Source organism: Dicentrarchus labrax, unplaced genomic scaffold, assembly GCF_905237075.1.
Source record: "Dicentrarchus labrax unplaced genomic scaffold, dlabrax2021, whole genome shotgun sequence".
Lineage (NCBI taxonomy): Eukaryota > Metazoa > Chordata > Actinopteri > Moronidae > Dicentrarchus > Dicentrarchus labrax.
The window spans coordinates 29,425,479-29,443,396 of NW_026136714.1; the positions used below are offsets into that span (position 1 = coordinate 29,425,479).

At 38.4% G+C, this 17,918-nt stretch overlaps 1 protein-coding gene across 2 annotated transcripts; it reads right to left on the reverse strand.

Annotated features, from left to right (window-relative positions):
• Positions 1–1,013: 1,013 nt before the first annotated feature.
• Positions 1,014–17,912, reverse strand: ccdc125 (coiled-coil domain containing 125). Of its 2 annotated transcripts, none has more exons than XM_051422340.1 (12): positions 17,744–17,912; positions 15,656–15,908; positions 15,362–15,420; positions 15,197–15,283; positions 14,189–14,266; positions 12,462–12,547; positions 12,303–12,385; positions 11,447–11,559; positions 8,100–8,204; positions 7,772–7,922; positions 6,435–6,553; positions 1,014–4,445 (listed from the first exon to the last, which is right to left on the reverse strand). In XM_051422340.1, the coding sequence occupies exons 2-12, from the start codon at positions 15,906–15,908 to the stop codon at positions 4,143–4,145; spliced, it is 1,437 nt and encodes a 478-aa protein (XP_051278300.1). In that variant the 5' UTR covers positions 17,744–17,912; the 3' UTR covers positions 1,014–4,142. The 2 variants fall into 2 exon arrangements, with proteins under 2 accessions (XP_051278300.1, XP_051278298.1); XM_051422338.1 differs by having other exon boundaries at positions 15,362–15,423.
• Positions 17,913–17,918: the final 6 nt, after the last annotated feature.

Consider the following 17,918-nt stretch of genomic DNA (forward strand, 5'->3'; position numbering starts at 1 on the left):
ATTAAAATCAACCTGCTCACCCGAAACCTCAGTGGTTGTAAAAGTCGTTTCAGATGTCGGTAAGGAGTCTGCTGTCAGAAGTGACCAGTGAGATCCTGTATCAGCATGTAATCTGTGGATATTGCCTTTGATTGTGACCTCAAAAGTTAATTCCTCTCTAGAATTATAGGTGAGAGAGTTATTGTTGTCTTCTTCCATTGTCATGTTGATCTTTGAAAGTATCTGTAATATCATGTGTGCATGTTCTCTGGCAGAGTAATAAGTACAAATAAAATCCTAAGGTAAGAATGTTGTCACTAAGCCCCACCCCCACAAAGTAAGTGCAGCTTAGCAACTGTTGCTACACAATCTGATGTCAGAGATCAAAGGATAGAATTTTACTACACTTGTCAATAAAGTTGGGGGAAAAAAACAGTAATAAAAAACACTTCCCCCACTACCCCATCCCCAGACACCAATTGCAGCAACTGTTGCTTCACATTTTTAAGTTTAAGAACATACTAACAAAGTACAGTTTTTTGCAAAAAATGCAGTCCTATAGTAGCTTTATGTGGGAGTTGAAGGACATATCCTGATCAAAGATAACTCCAAGATTCCTGATGGTGTTGTTGGAGGCCAAGGTAATACCATCTGAAGTAACTATATCTTAGCTAATTTATTAATTTCATCAGAGTTGATTGATAGATATAACTGGGTATCATCTGAATAACAGTGAAAGTTAAGTGAGATTGATCTGATGAATAGCTTTCCTATTGGGACTTCTGTTGTTGTCACTCGGGTTAACTGGAGATTTGCCTGTGAACTACTTTTTGGTAACCAAAAGAAATGTTTATCTGTCCATAGACCTTATAACCTATAAACATGAAATAAATCCTTATTTGGTGCAATAACAATGCTTTAAGGGTATTCTGTATTTTCTCACTCCCCTCAAATGTGAAAGGGAAGGAGTCATCACTTTAAGGCATTAAAAAAAATGTAATGTAACAGGGCAGAAGAAATCTAAAAAAACAAAAGATTTTAAAATCATTTAATTAATTTTTACACATACAGCAGGAAAACAATGAAGGAATGGGGAAGGAATCTCTGTAGAACACAAGGATTATATGGGGTTTTATTATCTACATGCCCACTGTTTTTTATTGATTGGGCCTAACCAGGAGGGGGCGGGCGATATTGCTTTATTTACAGATGATTCACATATATTTCAGTCTCTTTCAGATACACATATACAGTGAAAGACACAAATAGTTATGTACTTTCTTATGCTGCTTATGATGATTTTTTACAGCAAATGATCCTTCAGTGCTGCAAAATCACCTCATACTCTCACCACTACTCACTAAATGTCAGAAACAATATTGCCAATCCATTGGTAAAATGAAAAAAAAAGAAAAAATACAATTAATAAAGAATGCAATTCACTGAGTAAAATAAAATAATAAAAAATTACAAGACAATGTGTGTGTGTGTGTGTGTGTGTGTGTGTTCCATATTTATTTATAATAAGATTGAGATTCTAACTTGTCACATTCAGTTATGACATTTTTATTACTGTCCCTTAGTTTGTGACATGCAGTCACATATTGTGCAGCTAACTGCATCCCTCTCCTAATAGAAGCAGTTGTTTTTCATGGTCATTTTAAATAAAAGTTTGGAATTACTGAATTCAATTTAATTTTCCAATCTGATATTGTTATATTTTTCACATTTTAAGAGGAAGGGCATCTCTGTCTCCACCTCAACTGTCATACAGCGGCCACCGACTCTTTCCTCTGTAGCCAGGACTTCTTGTGTTGTCTTTCTCTATTGTGAGACTGTGGTCACTGAATATGTATTTGGTCAGGATCTGTCTCAGCTTTCTCTCTCTGACAGTAAAGAGATGCCAATTTATATCCATGGTTTTGGGTCAGATACATCCATATAGGAGGTTAAACAGGAGAACAATACACAGCCCCTTGTGTGGAAGATGTCCTGTCCTGCCAGTGGTTCAGCATGCTTGAACTAAGAAGTGGTTATTATCAGATCCATTTAACTGCTGCTGATAAACAAAAAACTGCATTCATCTGCCAAGCAGGATTTTATCCATTTGAATGAATGGCGCAGGGAATTGGACACCTGCCACATTTCAACAATTTATGGAGAAGACTGTTGGTGATATGAACCTGCTGGAAGTTGTGGTCTACCTCAATGATGTTATCACTTGATAAGGAACATGAGCAGTACCTTCTGTGAGTGCTAAAGAGACTAAAGGAAGAAGGACTATGATACTAGCATAAATGTCAGTTCTGCTGACCCTCTGTAACCTACCTTGTTCACATTAAGTTTAGACTGAAGCTGTGAAATGGTGGCCATGCCCAGAGAACACAATGAGTCCAAACAGAAACTACATGTTTGTGTAAAAAGAACAATTTCGATGGATATTGAGCAGATTATCTGCAGTAAGCATCAGATATCAGATTTACTGATCGTTTTAGGAACTTTTTATACAATCATCTGTCTGTATTATGCATTTTTTTATTGATGTATTTTACTGTGAAAGTCTGCAGAGATTTTCAGGAAGTGACTGAACTGCTTAAAATAGTCGGTAAGTTCAGAGTGTAGGGGTTTGTGTATTACAGGGTCCATCCTGTGGTGTTCAGAGGATAAGACACTGAAGGACAACACTTAGATATATTATTGAGATATTCAGATTTAGTTTTCATTTAGTCTATTTCAGCATATTAATTAGGAAGGGTAAACAGACACTTTCACTGGAACTACCTGGTAAGTGTCCTACATCAGACACCCTGCAGCCAATCTGACAAAGTATTTATCCAGACCATGGTATAAAAAGCAATAAACTAGTTCGACCTTAACAAAGTACAACAGTTAAGTGCTTCTTATGCACAGATGAATCAGTATTAATGATGTAATCTTTTACTGGGGTCAATTTTCTACAAAATAAGTATGATTACTAGTAATACTTCAGTACTTATAATTAATTTCTTAACTCTAATAAATTATATTGTAAACTTAGTCAAAGATTCACAGACCAGCCAGCAATTTTCATATCTCTCACTGTGTCCTGGTAAGGACATGGAGGCTGATTGTCCTTTCTTTCCTCAAAAGACCAGTGTGTAGGATTTAGAGGCATCTAAAGGTGAACCTGCTGCAACCATTTGCCTTTAACTCAGCCTTACAAGCATGTAGGAGGTGGCAGTTTAATTCGCAAAAAAATGTGAAAGGTCCTATTTAGAGCAAGTGTTTGGTTTGTAGATTCACAACAATTCTTACTTGTGGGTGGCTGTGGCTCAGAGGTAGAGCGGGTCATCCACTAATTGGAAGGTTGGCGGTTCGATCTCTGGCTCCTCTCGCTGCACATCGAAGTGTCCTTGAGCAAGATACTGAACCCCAAAGCATATACCGATGCTGTGCATCGGTGTATGACTGTGTGTGAATGCTTAGTTTCCGTTCTGGTGAGCAGTTGGCACATTGCATTGCAGCCACTACCTTTAGTGTACAGCGCCTTGTGTAGTCGAGAAAGGTGCAATAAAGTACATTTATTTCCAGGTGTTTATGCAAAACATACCTATGGTATAGATATTATATTTCATTAATTACACACTGGACCATTAAATCAGACATGAACAGGAACCCTTCCTTCTCCTACACTAGCCACTCATGACTGGTCTTCGCTTATGATTTTCAAAGTAAAAAACCACGAAAACTGGTGAGAATTTTCTTCTAACTATTAAAACAATTTTTAACTTTAAAACCTGATGACCTGATTTTATATTAGTAACACCTACTTTAAGAACCTTCACAAGGTTTGGGAAGTTGATAATGGACACCTGTATCTTCATATGCTTGGTGCTTCAAACACTATCTTGTAAATTTGAATCTCACTGTAAAACCTGTGTTTGTGGAGCTGGGTGTTTCAGCAGTTGCCAATTTGTTGTCCCACCCAGTTCTATTGCCCTTCCTCTTTGGGGACCACATTTGGGTATTTAGTAGCTAATAGCGGTCAAATCATACACTTTCATACCATACCTTCAGATTCAGCCTCTGTGTGACAGCACAGATGCTACAGCCACATCTTCTTATGTCCTTTTAGAATGAAACCCCAACTTCTGTGCCTGAGGTATGGAGATCCCATGGGTGGATCAAGACTCCTGTGGTTTAGTTGTGGACTCTGGCAGACATGATGGTTGTCTTGGCTGAAGCTGGAGGTCTGGCAGCTCTACATGTTGCTGTGCTTGGATGTTGGACTCCGATGTATCATATGTTTGCAGAGACTGTCTCTCTGATGGGTCTTGCGGTTGTTTTGATGAAATCCTTGACTGTGACGGATCTGATGGCCTGCAATGTGAATCTAGATGCAACTGTCTCTGCAGCTCCTCAGCACTGTGGGCTAACATGATGCTCACCTTCCGCTGGTGGGCCAGGGCCTCCTCCTTGTCATTCAGCTGCAGCAGGAAACACACCATCAATAACTTAACGACGAAAAATGTACCTTTTTTTATTCTATATAATTTGTAATAAAAGTCAGTCTTTGATTTTTCCTAAAAGTGTGTTATGTAGCACATTTTATTGTTAAGAATTATCAACATAAAGCCAAATTTAAAAAATTGGCATTTATACCTGTAAGCGCCAGCAGGTAAAATTAACCACTATATAGAATGCAGTCATTTCTGTGCTATGAATTTGACCGTTTAGATAAACATTCTATGTTGCTTTTGCCTATTGTCTACTAACATGTGTGGACCTGGGTCATAAGTCATAGGTTAACCTTCAATATGGACACTGAAGTGAAATTAATGTTGAATATGGGTAAGAGAGTTTGGCATGCAAATCTAACATCAGACTTGCTCAATGCATTGCTTGAAGAGGTCAGTTTTGTCTTGGATCTATGATATTCTATATACTATAACTATATATTATATGTATATACTAAATTTTATATTGTAGCCTTTATACCCTAAAGAGTAGCGTCACCCCTATGATCACAGTGACAAGTAGCAACGTATAGCTGCTGAAAAGCATGATAGATACAGAGTTGTTTGTAACATTCCTATAGTATCTAGCTGAAAATACTCCCCCAGACCAAGCAACCTCTGTAACACAATATTTTAGAGGAGACGTGACTACAGACTATAGATGTTTGGTGTAACCTGGGAGGGAGCGGATAATGTGACATGAAAGGAAATGAACATGCAGGGCACTCAGCTGCTTCAGTTAATTTGAAAAATGCTGGTGGTGTGGGGACAGGGGGGTGCTCCCATTGGGTTCAACCTGAAAAATTAACAAATCACCGACTCCTTGTACCTTGAAAATCAATGCATTCTAACAGTGGTTAAATTTTATCTCTTGTTGGTTTTAGGTATACAGTGACCCCTGGTGGTTCTCGTATTAAAGTGAAGCAAAAATACTGTTTTATATCATGAACAGATAAATGACGAAAGTTACACATTCAAGAATTCAGTTCTGTAATATACCATTGGTCCCCTTACAGTGAAGATGAGCATGAATTCTAATGATTGTTGAATCAGTGGCTGGCTTAGTATATTTGTCTAGTCATTTTTTAACATCTCTTCTCTTGATTTTCTTCTTTAATTAAAGGCCCAGTGTGTAACATTTAGGAGGATTTTGTTTGGCAGAAATTAAATATAATATCAGGAATTATGTTAGGTATGACTTTGGTTTGGCCCTTTTGGGCTACTGTAGAAACATTGCAGACTCCATTGACCCATGGCATCTGTAGATATAAACAGCTCATTCTAAGGTAACAAAACCATTATTTTATTTTCTGCTAATTATACACTAATGAAAACATACCAATGAATATTATATTCCATTTCTGCCAATAGATCCTCCTAGATGTTACACAGTAAGACAAAAAATTCAATAGGAGTAAATAAATAGGGGAATTAATGCAAAGGTAAATAAATACACAGCAAATTAAAACAGAAATATTTGTTTATCACACATAAAATTAATTCATGCCTATATTTATTATTTTGGTGCGTTTAATTGCGTATTTATTTATTGATTGAAGAGTAAAAATACGTCAAGTATTTGCAGAGAGCAGGAGAAGGCCAGAATATGATGAAAGTTTGTGTTGAATTTGCCAACACTGAAATGAGGAAACTGAAGAGGAAGCAGAGGAATTAGAGCAGCTGGAAAAACCTGCCTATGTACACTCAGCTGACAGCTGGGTCTCTTTCCTTTCCACCTTATGGTCTGGATGGACTGCAGCCATTTAGAAAACAGAACATGTGGCATGAACTAGGAAGGGGAAGGTGTTGGATTTATTTTCTAGTTCATGGGGTGGACGCCACAATGCAAATGCACAGGGTCAACCTCCCCAATCAAACATAAAAGTGCCTCCCCAGTAAATACAGTCTCTATGTTTTGATATCTAGATAGCAGGCCTACAGATGTTAGGAGCTACTAACCAAGTCCAGCAGTCTGTAGAGAGTCTCTAAAAGATCATCAGGCATCTTCACCTCTAAACTGGAGGGCAGCAATCGTCTCAACCTCTGGCTTACACTGATTAGAGGACTCCCGTTAACACCTGGAAGGAAAACACATACACTTTTTAATGGTTCCAATGAATGGGAATTATGAGGCTCTGGAATAAAGGATTATTTATAGATTCATGGGGGAAAAGGTGACAGTGTGTTCAAATTCACATATTAACATACTGCCAGGAGCATACTCCATCACTATGTACTGCATTCTGCCTACTAAATAAACAATTAAGTATATGACTATTCACACTGGAGTATATTCAAAAATACGTCTCCTCTGTATCACATGGCTGTATCGATCACATGGCTGTATCGATCACAACATTACCAGTCCGAGCTGTAGAATATAAATTACAAAATTTTACATTGCACTGTGTTCTTTTCTCCAGTATTATTTTTAGGCAAATCAAAGTAAAGGGACAGAAATACGGTAAGGGCTACTGTTTGTGGCTCATGTTTGATTAAAAGAATTAATGTAAAATAATTTTCTTCCTGCATTCACATGGATTCAGGCAGATGGCAGACAGACAGCACAGTCCACGGAATGGAAGCACGGCAAAACTTTCCTAGTTTCCTGCTCTCATCCACTAACATGACATTCGGTGTGTCATCTACCTTAGGATCTAAGACCTTTACATTTTGTTAAAAAATTAACCTGGGCAATATTAGCAGCTACTGTTGGTATATTTTACAGAGAAGCAGAGGAAGCTGCTGAGCTTCAGAAGCGACTGCAAGTGAAAAGAGCTAGGTTGAGGAGAAGGAGATAGCTGTGCTATCTTGGCAGTTAAGTCATGAATGTTTGATTCGGGTACAAGCATAAATAAGAAAAAGTAAATTGTAAATGAACTGTACTTGTACAGCACCTTCCTAATCTTCTGACCACTCAAAAAACTTTACAATATGTGTCACATTCACCCATTTGCGCTCACATTCATACACTTATGGCACTGGCTATCATGCAAAGTGCCAACTGCTCATCAAAAATGGAAACTAATTAATTCATACACATTCATTCAGACATCGATTTCTGTGATGCATTCGCATTTGCCCTAATGATTTTCTGTACACCAGAATGAATTTATAAATTCCATTTAATTTAACAACTTGAGTTCAGACCTCTCATTTAGGGCAGTAAGGGTACAGATAGGTGTATCAGGTTTATAAATTCACAGATTATGGGCAGAGCCGACAGTCTGAGGGTCAACTTAACCTAACCATCCACTTTGATCTGATGTAGCATACTGTGCTAACAGCAGACTTGCCTTCAGCCCTACAGTGATGGGACTTCAGAATGTTGGCCTCGGCCAGCAGCAGGAAGTGCTCGCTTCGTTTCCTCAGCTGCTGTTCAAAGGCGATGCGAAAAGCATCTGCAACCATTACTGCCTCCTCTCTCCTCGAACGCTGAGCATCAAGCTGGAAAACACGCACGCACATGTCTTAACATATATTTACAGTCTTTCAAACTCATGTTTATTGAGAGTTACTATAAAAAAAAATAATAATTGAAAGAGCAGTCAGTAGAGAAAGATTATTCATCTTCATAAAGATAGGGCACCAAGTAACCCCTTAAAAGGGTTAAATGTACTTTACCTCCTGTTGTAGCTGGATAAGCTGCTTTCTGCTGGCAGCAGCAGTCCGACTGCATGGACAAGCTTCAGTGATACCAAGACACCGACAGGCCCCCAACACTGCCATCTGACAGACACAGAAAAGATCAGTCAACTCCTGAGAAGTACAAGTTACTTATAAATGATACTTCAAGGTCCAGTGTGTAACATTTAGAATTATCTATTGGAAGAAATGGAATACAATATTCATAGGTATTATTATATCACGAGTGTCATCTTTCTTAGTTAAATAAAGAAACGCTTTGGACCATCGCAGCATAGACACATGAGTTTGATGTCATTGTTTTGCAATGCACAACTATCAGAAACACATCAATCAATAAAAGGAACTGATAAGCTTGGAACCAATTCTCAATTTCCACCTCTATGTGTAATTGCCTGAAAAAAAAGATTGTGTCTCTTTACCTTGAGACCTTTACCTTTATCTACAGCGGGAGGGGGTCCTCTTCCACAGAGTCCGCCATGTTGAACTGCCATGTTTCTAGAGTAGCCCAGAACAGACAATCCAAACACTGGCTTAAATAGGGCCTTTTACATTTTTCGCAGCCACCATAGTTTCTCCTCCACACTCGGAAAGAGAGCCGTATTCATTTGGTTGCAATCTGCAACTTCACTGTTAGATGACTCTAAATCCTACACACTAAACATTGTGTTTACACAGAGTGAAACACACAGTGGAAAGTTAGTTTACTGTGAGGAGATATACAGAAGTTTTGCTAAGATGTTAACATAACCCCCTAAAGAAAATTAGTAAGAAAAGGCTTTATTATCAGGGCCCCACACCCATAGGGGGTCCCAAAACCTGTGACGCAAGAAAAACTACTACTACATGTAGATTTCAGCTCCTTCACTTCACTTTCCCCTTCCAAATGCAAGGGAGAAATTACGATGGTCATGAAATGAGTGAAAAATGTGAATACATATCTTGCCACTCCTGGGCTACTGTAGAAACATGGCGGTTCAACATGGCGGACACTAGAGATCAGCGACAACACCATTATCTGTATGTGTATCTGTTCAACCAAATAATTATCTGTATGTGTATCTGTACTCTGAGAGGGCAGGAATTAAACCAGAGGCAGGCAGCGTTTTAACCATTAGTGGGCGTGGGTAACAAGAAGTTCCTTTAAGCCTGAAATTGATATGGGTTGATCAGAAGTTGCTCTATTTATTAGAAAACTATTTGCAGAACAGCCTTAGAATTCACCTTGATAGCAATGTTTTGGATTTTATTTTTAAATAAAAGTTGGATATTGACACATTTTACTTCCTTGATACTTGTACTTCTAAAAAGTACATCATCTGTACAGGATACTTGTTTCAGCCAAATACTTGCTCAACCCTAGCTGAATCCTAAATGTTACACACTGGACCACACACACCTGTAATATTACCTCCTAGTGATCTTGAGGTCCTGTTTTGTAGAGGGGTTAAAACCCTAGTTTTAAGGGCTTTGTTATTTCAGTTAATACTGTGCCTAAACAATGAATATTCCAAAATGGTGGCTCAAAAGGGTACAGCTTATCTTTGCTCCATGTGGTATATATGTATCCAGCTAAATGCGCTGGTGACAGTTGACAGGTGACATTCTGTGAGGTAACTAAACTGAATGTAAAGCCTTTGTCTTATTCTTGACTTAATTCTCATGACTAAATATAAATATACAGCAGGTATAAGTATTGAACACATCACCATACTTCTCAGTAAATATATTTCTAAAGGTGCTATTGACATGATATTTTCACCAGATGTTGGTAAGAACCCATGCAATCCACACAAAATCAAACCATAAATAAATAAATTTAATTATTTGTAATAATGTGAAATGACACAGGGAAAAAGTATTGAACACATGACGAAAGGGAGGTGCAAAAAGGCATGGAAAGCCAAGACACCAGCTGAAATCTATCAGTAATTAGAAAGCAATCCTGCCACTTGGCAGTGCAAATTAATATCAGCTGGTTCAGTCCCAACTGATGGCCTATAAAAAGGTGTCTCATCACCAAAGTGTCACACAAGAAACATCTCATGATGGGTAAAACCAAAGAGCTCTCTCAAGACCTTCGCAACCTTATTGTTGAAAAACATACTGATAGCATTGGTTACATAAGGATTTCTAAACTTCTGAATGTTCCAGTGAGCACTGTTGGGGCCATAATCCGGAAGTGGAAAGAACATCATTTCACCAGAAACTGGCTACAACTAGGTGCTCCTTGCAAGATTTCTGACAGAGGAGTGAAAAGAATTATCAGAAGAGTTGTCCAAGAGCCAAGGACCACTTGTGGAGAGCTTCAGAAAGACCTGGAATTAGCAGGTACAACTGTTTAAAAAAAAAAAAAACAATAAGTCATGCACTCAACCGCCATGGCCTATATGCACGCTCACCGCGCAAGACTCAATTGCTGAAGAAGAAGCATGTTGAAGCGTGTTAAAAGTTTGCTGCACAACATTTAGACAAGCCTGTGAAATACTGGGAGAATATAGTCTGGTCAGATGAGACCAAAATTCAACTCTTTGGATGCCATAATACACAGCATGTTTGGAGGTCAAATACACACGTCACCCCAGAAACACAATACCAACAATGAAATTTGGAGTGGGAACATCATGGTGTGGGGCTGTTTTTCAGCATATGGCACTGGCAAACTTCATATAATTGAAGGAACGATGAATGGAAAAATTTACAGAGACATTCTTGATAAAAATCTGCTGCCATCTACCAGGATGATGAAGATTAAACGAGGGTGAACATTCCAGCAAGACAATGATCCCAAACACACAGCCAAGGAAACTCTCAATTGGTTTCATAGAAAGAAAATAAAGCTGCTAGAATGGTCCAGCCAATCACCTGACTTGAATACAATAGAAAATCTATGGAAAGAACTAAAGATCAGAGTTCATAGAAGAGGCCCATGGAAACTTCAAGATTTGAAGACTGTTTGTGCAGAAGAATGGGCCAAAATCACACCTGAGCAATGCATGCAACTAGTTTCTCCATACAGGAGGCGTCCTGAAGCTGTCATTACAACAAAGGCTTTTGTACAAAGTATTAAATACATTTCAGTAAGCATGTTCAATACTTTTTCCCTGTGTCATTCCACTTTATTACACATAACTTTAATTTTTGAAATTATTTATTTAGGTTTCTTTGCATGTGATGATTGCATGGGTTGTTACCGACATCTGGTGAAAATGTCATGACAATAGCACCTTTAGGAATATATTTACGGAGAAAAATGACGTGTTCAATACTTATTTTACCCGCTGTATATTTATAAATATATGTATTCTTGATTGAAGCGCTCTCACCTCCAGAACACTTGCATCTCTCTCTGGGCTGTATTGAGGTTTGGTTTCTTGGTAAGCTCTCTGCTCCTTCATATTCAACATGGAAAGAAGCTCCAAGTACTGCCGACTTAGAGCTGCAAACACAAACACACATAATCTTTGTGATGACGACTAAGTCAATTCCATTTGCTGACAAAAGACCACAAGGTTTGGTTGAAAGCTCTGGAAAAAGCTAGTAAGTGGGCCATGGGTTAAGATTATTTAGTCAAGATGTCACTGACGGTTGGTGACTTGTATCCCTTTGCCACCAAGGCAGTTTGAGGGCTGGTTCAGGGTTAATCTGTTTATCAAGCTACTAATTTCTCATATTATGAACACGACACAGATGTTACGGGCCTAACACTGAGCTAGTTGACAAACAGCTAGCTAGCTGTCAGCTATCATTACCCAACCAAGCACAGCTACTAATTTCTCACATCAATGTTTTGTTCATAACATTGTTCGTAACTTGTGTTATGTTCGAGGTTAGTAAAATTGAGAAATTAGTAGTATGCTTGCTCGGGTAATGTAAGCTGAACAACAGCTAGCTAGCCAGCGGGAGTAACCTTGTTAATAGTTTATGAAGATATATACAGTGACGTGATGACGTGGCTCTCTAGTCTGTGGAAACACAAACCGTTCTTAGAAGGTTCTCAGGTTGAACCAACTCTGAACCAACATGAGCACCAGCCCGGAGCTAGCACTAGGTTTGCATTGGTGGAAAGGGGGTAGTCACACACTGAGGGTTAGGAGCAGCATGATGCACTTCACTTCACAGATGGAGATAATATGTGCAGACATTTCTAGCTCACCTCATAATGAATCTACATTATCATACCTGAATTTTCTGCTCGGAGCTGCTGGATCTCACTCTCTCTTTCCTCCAGGTTGGCAGTCACAGTCTTGTTCTCACTCAAAATTCTGAATACAACAACAATAAAGTTACAATACAAACCAGTGACAATACCACAGACGTGATATGTGAAGTAAATCCAACCTATTGTATGTCTGCTCCCAGGACTGCTGAGACTTCTTCATCTGGACCTGGTTGAAGCTGAGTTCCCACTGCAAGCTGTTCACCTCCTGCAAGAGATGGAAACAACAGATCATGATTAGAATATTTCAAGTCAAAGTTAAGTCAAAAAGTCAAGACTGACAAGACCCAAGTCAAGCCCCATGTTGTGAATTTTGAGTTATGAGTCAGGACAATGAGGATACAGCCATTTCATACAGGAGACGAGCACATACTTGGGTCAAGCAATGAACATTGAACTTGCAGATGACTCGTTTTTTATGAAACAGCTGACTATCTTTTTGTTAACAGTCTGCAGTGTAGTTAATACACCTCACTGATAAACTTGAAAATTAAAGAGGCTTCATGATCAAATGAACATTTTTTGCTTTTCATCTGTACTTCTGTACATATGCAATCTCTCTCTCTGTGGTCTCAGTCATGTCACAACTGTGATAAAACATGCTTGCAAATTATATTATTTCATAGATGGAGATATTAACTGCAACTCATACAATAAAAGTCCTCATGCACAAATTCAACAACCAAGAGGCATAGACAGAGGGGAAAAAAATGGTACCACAAAGCAGCCACGCAAGAGAGAGCAATCATGGTAAATGGACTGCACTTCTAAAGCATGTTTCTAGTCTTCCATCCACTCAAAGCACTTAACACTACATATCACATTCACTCATTTACACACATTGGCAAATGCTCATCAGAACAGAAAATAATTAATTCACACAGCATTGGGAGCAATTTTGGGTTCAGTATCTTGCTCAAGGACTCTTACATGCAGCAGTAGGAGCCGGGGATCAAACCTCAAACTCTCTGATTAGTGGATGACCCACTATACATCCTGCCACAGCCGCCCCTACACGCTGAAGTTGACTTATGAAAAGTTGGGGTAGAAACCAAGGAAGGTAGTGGTCCTCTTATGATTGCTCACTTTCACTTTCTGTTTGTTGTTACCAGTTGTAAATAATTGGTGGTTAAATGTAATCTATGTATACATTCAAAACATCCTTTATCCCCCTTCCTCGTCTCCAATATATTTATATATTTTTTTTTTTTTTTACCTACAATGACCCTTATCAGTCACTCTAGGATTTTGTCTTGTCTAGAAATTGTTGTGATGAAATTGCGTTGATGTTGTGATCTTTGTAGGCAAAAGTGAAAATTGCTAAATTGGAGCATTTTATATAATTCATTAAGTCAATGGCAACTTGTTAGAATAAAATCTCTAGTAGTTTGAAGTATGACATGGCTGCTCTGATTGGTCAAACATACAGGAAACTACAGTGACTGGTAAAATTTGTGGAAAAAATCTAATTCTGGCTGGTGTCAAACAGTTAAGCTCAAACTCAAACTCAGTTAGCAATATACACAAACAGGGCCCTGGTTAATTATGTTGAATGTATGTGGTTTCTATGTTTAAATATACATTTGACAAATTCTGCTTCATTCATCATTCTTGACCTATTTCATATTTTCAGATATTTCTCATAGACTTTGTTAACTTAGTAGACTTTCCCTATCACCAGTTGAAATCATTCAGAATGTAACTCACTATACCACCATTCCCTGTGGCATTATACTTTCCTTTTGTCCTTGTTGAAAAGGAAAGATCAGTTGGGTCGTCACTGTTGAGTAACCTGTTGTAGGATGTTAGAGCAAACAGACTTATTTAAACAGCCTGCACTTACACTTACCTTCTCCAGACCTTTGGCCTTCTCCTCACTTTTCTGCAACAGACTTTTAGTGTGACTCGTGGCTTTGTCAAGAATGGCCTGTGAAAAGGAGAACAGTTTTTAGTTGTTTCTTTTTTACCTTATTTACATAGTTTTGACCATCATTTCTATCCCAATGTAATCTTTTACTCACATGCTTCATAAGTATTTGAATGAGCAGTATTTGGCTTTTTTGCCTTCGACAGTTGACAGTAGAAACAGATGAGAGACGTGCAACAAGACTGAGGCAGATGATATGACAAAATAGCAGCCTGGAAGCGTCAGCAACAGTTTTTTTTAACCTTTATTTATTTAGAGAAGGTTCACTCAGGAACGCCCTGATCACATTCTTACAGTTACACATTCACAACTGGAAGCTGCCCAGTATAACCAGTCTGATCTGCCAGCCACTGAGCAATTCCACTGGAGAAGTTAGGGTTGTCTACCTTTGTGTATAGCAGTTGCGTTGGTAAACATAAGTTATGTTTATTATTTTCCCTCACATATTTAAATGCTGTACGTGTGCATTATTATCAATAGCCTGTTAAACGCAGGTTTATTAGTCACCATCGGACTATTTAAGTTAAGTTGACTTGACTTGAGTTAACTTGTCTGATTGGACATTGGGATTAGGCTTTTGCTTCCCATGTTTCGTCCGGGTCAGACATTAATTATTTTGAATTTATATATGGTGATAAATACAGAAAACCGTTTTTCTTTTGTTAATGTACAATTTTTATTAAGATTATACTGGGTCAAATGGAGTAATGTTTATTTATTATTTCTGTTGTTCTTTACCATATTAGGAAGTCAGCAGGCAGTGTCACACTAGGTATCAGATCCGCCCATTACCTTATATTTAGTCTATGTGCAGTTCCCTTCACATTTGTTAGGCCACCATTGTCTTGAAGATGAACAACATTTGCGAGTTGCAAGTGGACATTGCTCGATTTTAGGGTTCACAAGTAAAAAAAACACTAAGGTATCTACCTTCCCTTGTAAGATCTTCAGAGCTTCATATTTGCCTTCAAGGTACCGACGTGCCACCTCCAGCTCACAGCACAGTACATCTATCACCTGTCAACACAGCAGAGCCATCAGTTACAGTTTGCCAGGCTGGAGTTAAGTGGACAAAATTATAGGTTTCTTCACTACCTCAGTTGCTTCCTGTAGTCTCTCTTTCAGCTCGTCTTTGGACAGCTCAGCTAGGGAGCCTGCTGATTCACAAAAAGTGCACTTGTGCATTAGAGGTCACAGAAAATGTGAGTGTGTGTGTGTTTTCTTGAATTGTGAGTTGACTGTATTGTTACCTCTGTAGAATTCATGTCTGCTACTGTATTTCAATCAAAGGTAAGATTTTATGAGAATTTGATGGTATCTTGCCTTTATCATTTGATTCTTGTTTAACTCCTTTGTTACAGTTAAGAACCAGTTCACAGACATTCTTACCAGAGCATGGCAGCTTCCAGCGGGCTCTCTGCTGTGTCTCTGCAGTCTTCAGACCAGGGATCCAGACAGCATCTCCTGTCTGGCTACTGTTCCTATGCCGCTCTGCTCCAGGCAGCAGGATCTCTGTGACACCAGCAACGCTTTGACTCTTCTTCCTTGTAGAGTTGGGTGCTGCTCTGACTCCCATGCCATCACCCAGGTCTCCATCCACCATATCATCATCCAAGTTGCTGGCCTCACTTACCTCCTGCATCTGCACCAGGTCAAATGTACAACTTAAATTGTTAGCCAAAAACAAACACAAAAAACAAATTTTCTCAGTTGCCTCTAGTGCTATTGCATTCCATTAGATGATATGATCTTACATAGCACCTACACTCAAATTAAAAATATTGTATTCAGCATCCACTCCACATTTTTCATAAGTTTTGATACTGTCACTATACAAATATGAAAGTAAAGAAAAATTAACCCACAATGATTTGCAGAGATTCGCAGAGATTAGCTGGATCAGACAAATGCTGACATTAATGTCTGGTTATGTCTCAAAGGGAAAGCCTGGGACACCTACAAGAACTTATTGCTGTTGCCCAGGTTATCTACCAACTCACAGGAACATGTGTTCTGTTGAAGCTATAATATGTAACATTTCTAGGCCTGCGCATCAAAATAGCATCGAAATGGCAATATGGCCATGTGCAATATGCAAATTGCAGCATCAAAATGGAAAACGCATAAGCTGCAATGTTTTGATAAAGGTAAACCGTGTGACAAAACAGCATTAAAATGAAGTATTGTTGTTCTGCACTGATGCCCTCCTCAACAAATAAATACATTTGTGATGCAAAAATTATCATTCATAATTGTGAATCATATCCCAATATGATGTTTTTACCATATCCTGCAGCCCTAAACATTTCCACATTAAAATGTCTATCAACAGTAGCCCTATGTTCTATATGTAGTTAGGTTGTGTACTTGTACACTAAAGGAATCCTAACTGGGAGAAGCTGACTGCAATGTCAGCAATGGAGGAGAAGACAACAAATCCCATAATCCCACGCTACTTCACAACATCATCAAACTTTGTCTTTTGTTATTGTTTTTATGTGAAAGACCCCTTAGCAGCAGAAATGATATACAGTACATTTAGCCAAAGCTGTCAGTTGTTTGTTAACTAGTGCAGTGCCATTTGGATCACATGCCTGATAGAAACATGTGCCCGTTCAGAACAGGCTCCAGGTATTGCTGCTTGAAGCATTGTTGGGGGCCATGTCTGTTCAGAGCAGGTGGCTGCTGCTCGCAAGAAAACAACATGGCAACCATGATGACAAACTTGAAGCTTCAAATTGGTACTCCACAAACCAAAGGAGGATGTCACAATAGGTTCATACTTGTTCTTAACACGTGGCCATTTGGAGCAAGTTGATTGCTTCCTTTATAATTAGATGTTTGTGAAAATAAATGCTGAAAATGGTAATAGTTTAGATGCCATACACAGATACTGTATCAAGTGGAAAACAGATGTTTTTGCGTCTGAGTACAAATTAGAGCAAATCTGACAAAGTTATTTTTATAAACATTGTGACCCAGTTAAGTCTTTTTTTGTTCAATTCAAAAATGATCCTGATATAAGCTGTACCTCCTGTGATCCCCACACTGAAACTATCATCCATCATTTACGGAAATGTCTACATACCCGTAAGGCAATATATCTGCAGGTTTATCTTGGATAATTATTTTTTTCCTTCTTTTTTACAGAAGCTATAAATAACTTAAGGTGACTTCTATTTATTTATGTTGACCCCTGGGATGTTTTATGTTAATCTCTCATTTATTTGTTTGCATGTTTCTTTTTATTATATATTTATTTATCCTTTATTTACTTGTATTAAATTAACTGAATCAATAATAACAATAATAAAACCATGGATCATTGGATTTGACTCTAGATGACATCACTATAGTCTGGGACACAGACAAAACCTGAACTATACCATATTAGCTACAGGAATAACCTGTGGGTTCTAATATAAAGTGGAACCTCCCTTTAATGATTACTCGTTTTTATGAATCACTTCCTCTTACCTGCAACTTCGAAGCAAACTTTATATTCCTTAGCGCTTTAGATTCTCCACCGACACACAGACAAAAATAAAATTCAGTAAACTGTTTTATCTTCCAAGTGACAGCAAAAACAAGTGTCACATATTAACCCGTCTACTGCTCGGTGACACCCTTCCTCCAGGGACCGAAAACTTCC

What these genes read in the sequence shown, in the direction of transcription:
- ccdc125 (XM_051422338.1), bottom strand. Translation starts at nt 15,908, where the DNA reads ATGCAGGAGGTAAGTGAGGCCAGCAACTTGGATGATGATATGGTGGAT. An exon ending in CTGGAAGCTGCCATGCTCTG is followed by an intron (nt 15,424 to 15,655) that starts GTAAGAATGTCT and finishes TTTGTGAATCAG; the next exon opens with CAGGCTCCCTAGCTGAGCTG. An exon ending in TGGGAGCAGACATACAATAG is followed by an intron (nt 12,386 to 12,461) that starts GTTGGATTTACT and finishes TGTTGTATTCAG; the next exon opens with AATTTTGAGTGAGAACAAGA.